A 2382-nucleotide genomic window follows, 5' to 3' on the forward strand; every position below is an offset into this window, starting at 1 on the left:
GTGATTATGAAATTTTTTATTCCGTAAAAGAATTTTCTCACAAATCGGTTGTAGATGCTAACTTTACAAAGCTGCTGACAGAAGCCAGTAAAGAAGCCAGAGGTAACTATTTTATTGTAACCCTTGTCGGGATACTCTTTTATCTTTAAAGATAAAATGCATAACTTTAAATACATAAATTGTGTTAATATAAATGATTGGCGTGTAAAAACATTCATAGGCGTTAACAAAATATAACCACAATCTTTCAAAACAAAGATGTTAAATCAAAAATCAACGTCTCAAGAGAGCTTTTAAATTTGAGAGAAATAGCTTATTTAGCAATTAAAACTATATTATTGCACATATATGAAGTAAGTAATACTCAAAACAACATAGCATTTATAGTATTAAATAAAAAGAAAGTTTCTCAGTTTGGTATCTAGTCCACAGATAGTCTCGACTTCAAACGATTAAACTTATATCACCGGAATTATCAAAATATTTAATAGGCCTTATATATTTGAAAATGTACATTGGAATAGAGCCCAACGTATAAATTGTCGAAATACAGTAATCGAGTTGGAATTTCTTCTAAAATTAGAAACACCTGCCCATCTACAGATATTATTATTACACAAACAAAGAAAAAATTCTATACTCTAAAGTATTCAAAACATTTGCATTTGTTTGTCAGTTCTGTTTTCTTTATTAAATAAATTAACTTTTATTCTCATTGTGAACTATATATATCATTTTATTGGAACTTTATGAGTCGTAAACATCAGGTTTGTTTGGTGTATAGCTAAATTCAACATACTTCTATAACAACAGAAGAAGGGTTATAACGTCTAACAACAGCAGATAGGATATATATTTGTTTCTAATTAAATGAACACTAGTTCAACATTTCGCACATTACTTGCTTTTATTCGTTTTATTACAATGCCTTCAGTGTCTATACAGTAAATATTACAGTCATGGTCAAAATGTCTACATACTGTTTTATATTAATGTTATTGTCTACATGCATGGAGTAGCTATTGAGTAAATGCCTGAATAGTAACAGAGAAGGTAGCGTATGATCAGACAAAGATGTACGAGTTGTTATTCTGGTTTGCATAACTTGGTTTGAGCATTTGTTCGTCAAAACACACATACAAATCCATTTTATGTAAAAGAGTGTGCTTTTGGTGTAATCTTTATTGAAACAGATCAATGCTTTGTTCATATAATTTCTATGTAGTTGATATAGAGTTAGTTATGCCTCATCACATGCCAGACGTTATAGGTCGCTTAAAAGTTCGACTGTCCAGAAATGGTATGAAGCAAACGGGCATTGCCAGAATAGTAGGGTACCCCCAGTGTACTGTATCCAGAATCCTGAAATGTCATTGGATTACAGGGAACTTTATTCCACGAAATTATACTGCAGACGTCGAAAAACACCCACCCAAGATGTTTTGATCAGGTTAACACGTTCAGGTCGAAAGAAATCTTGCAACACCTTATGATAGGAATGGCAATAACACATTAATTCTAGGGTATCCAGAAGAACAGTGAATATTAGACTGAATAAACAGGTTTATTTTGCAAGGAGAGCTATTTGCAAACTGATATTAACCATAATTCACCGCCGTCACTGTGTTACTTGGGCAAGACAGTATACCAACTCACAGTTAAAACATTTGTGACATGTTTTCAGCTTGTTAAAGCTGATTCATGTTGGTCGTTTGCTTGGAGAACAGATGAGGGAAGACTGTCGTTTCCATAGGCAACACACAGAAGGTGGTGCAGTACATGTTTGGGCAGGTATTCATCATGGTGGAACAGTTGCTTTTCATACTCTCCAGGGAAACGTAAATGGCGCCTCCTACAGGCATCACATGGAGACATGGATACCACATTTTAGGGAAGGTTTGGCAATAACTTTATGTTCCAGGATGACAGTGTCACTCCCACAGTGCGCGTATTGAACAGGATGATTTCAATTAAGAGGACGTTACAAGATTATCATGGCCACCAAAGTCTCCAGATTGTAATTCCATTGAGAACGTTGGGGCAAAACGGATCCGGAAAATAGCTAACCACGACCCTAAACCAACTACTGTAGCTGAGTTTCAGCGTCTTTTAGTGACAAGTCTGAATGAAATCACGATGAATTACATTAATAATCTCATCGACAGCATGCTACGTCGCCTTGCGGAGGTTATTAGAGTAAGAGGAGGACCAACCAAGTACTGAATGTTTAATATGAACTGATATAAGGTTACAGACGCTATTTTGTATTTTGTCATTATATATGTTTTGGTAAGGTTTTGTTGTGATAGGTGAAATTTTGAATTACACATCTTTCTACAGGTGTCTGATAAAACTGTTTGCCGTTCTAATAAATTGTTCATG

General features: G+C 34.5%; 1 protein-coding gene across 1 annotated transcript in view; it reads left to right on the forward strand.

The window, feature by feature from the left end:
- Window positions 1–30: 30 nt before the first annotated feature.
- Window positions 31–2382, forward strand: part of LOC106471869 (atrial natriuretic peptide receptor 1-like) — a gene marked incomplete at both ends in the record, with an annotated part of 69116 nt that continues 66764 nt past the window's right edge. Inside the window, 3 exons of the mRNA XM_013932495.1 lie at window positions 31–102; window positions 1226–1334; window positions 1685–1791. Of these exons, the coding sequence (XP_013787949.1) occupies window positions 31–102; window positions 1226–1334; window positions 1685–1791 (288 nt within the window). The remainder of the gene's footprint in view (window positions 103–1225; window positions 1335–1684; window positions 1792–2382) is intronic.

Source organism: Limulus polyphemus, unplaced genomic scaffold, assembly GCF_000517525.1.
Source record: "Limulus polyphemus unplaced genomic scaffold, Limulus_polyphemus-2.1.2 Scaffold4926, whole genome shotgun sequence".
Lineage (NCBI taxonomy): Eukaryota > Metazoa > Arthropoda > Merostomata > Xiphosura > Limulidae > Limulus > Limulus polyphemus.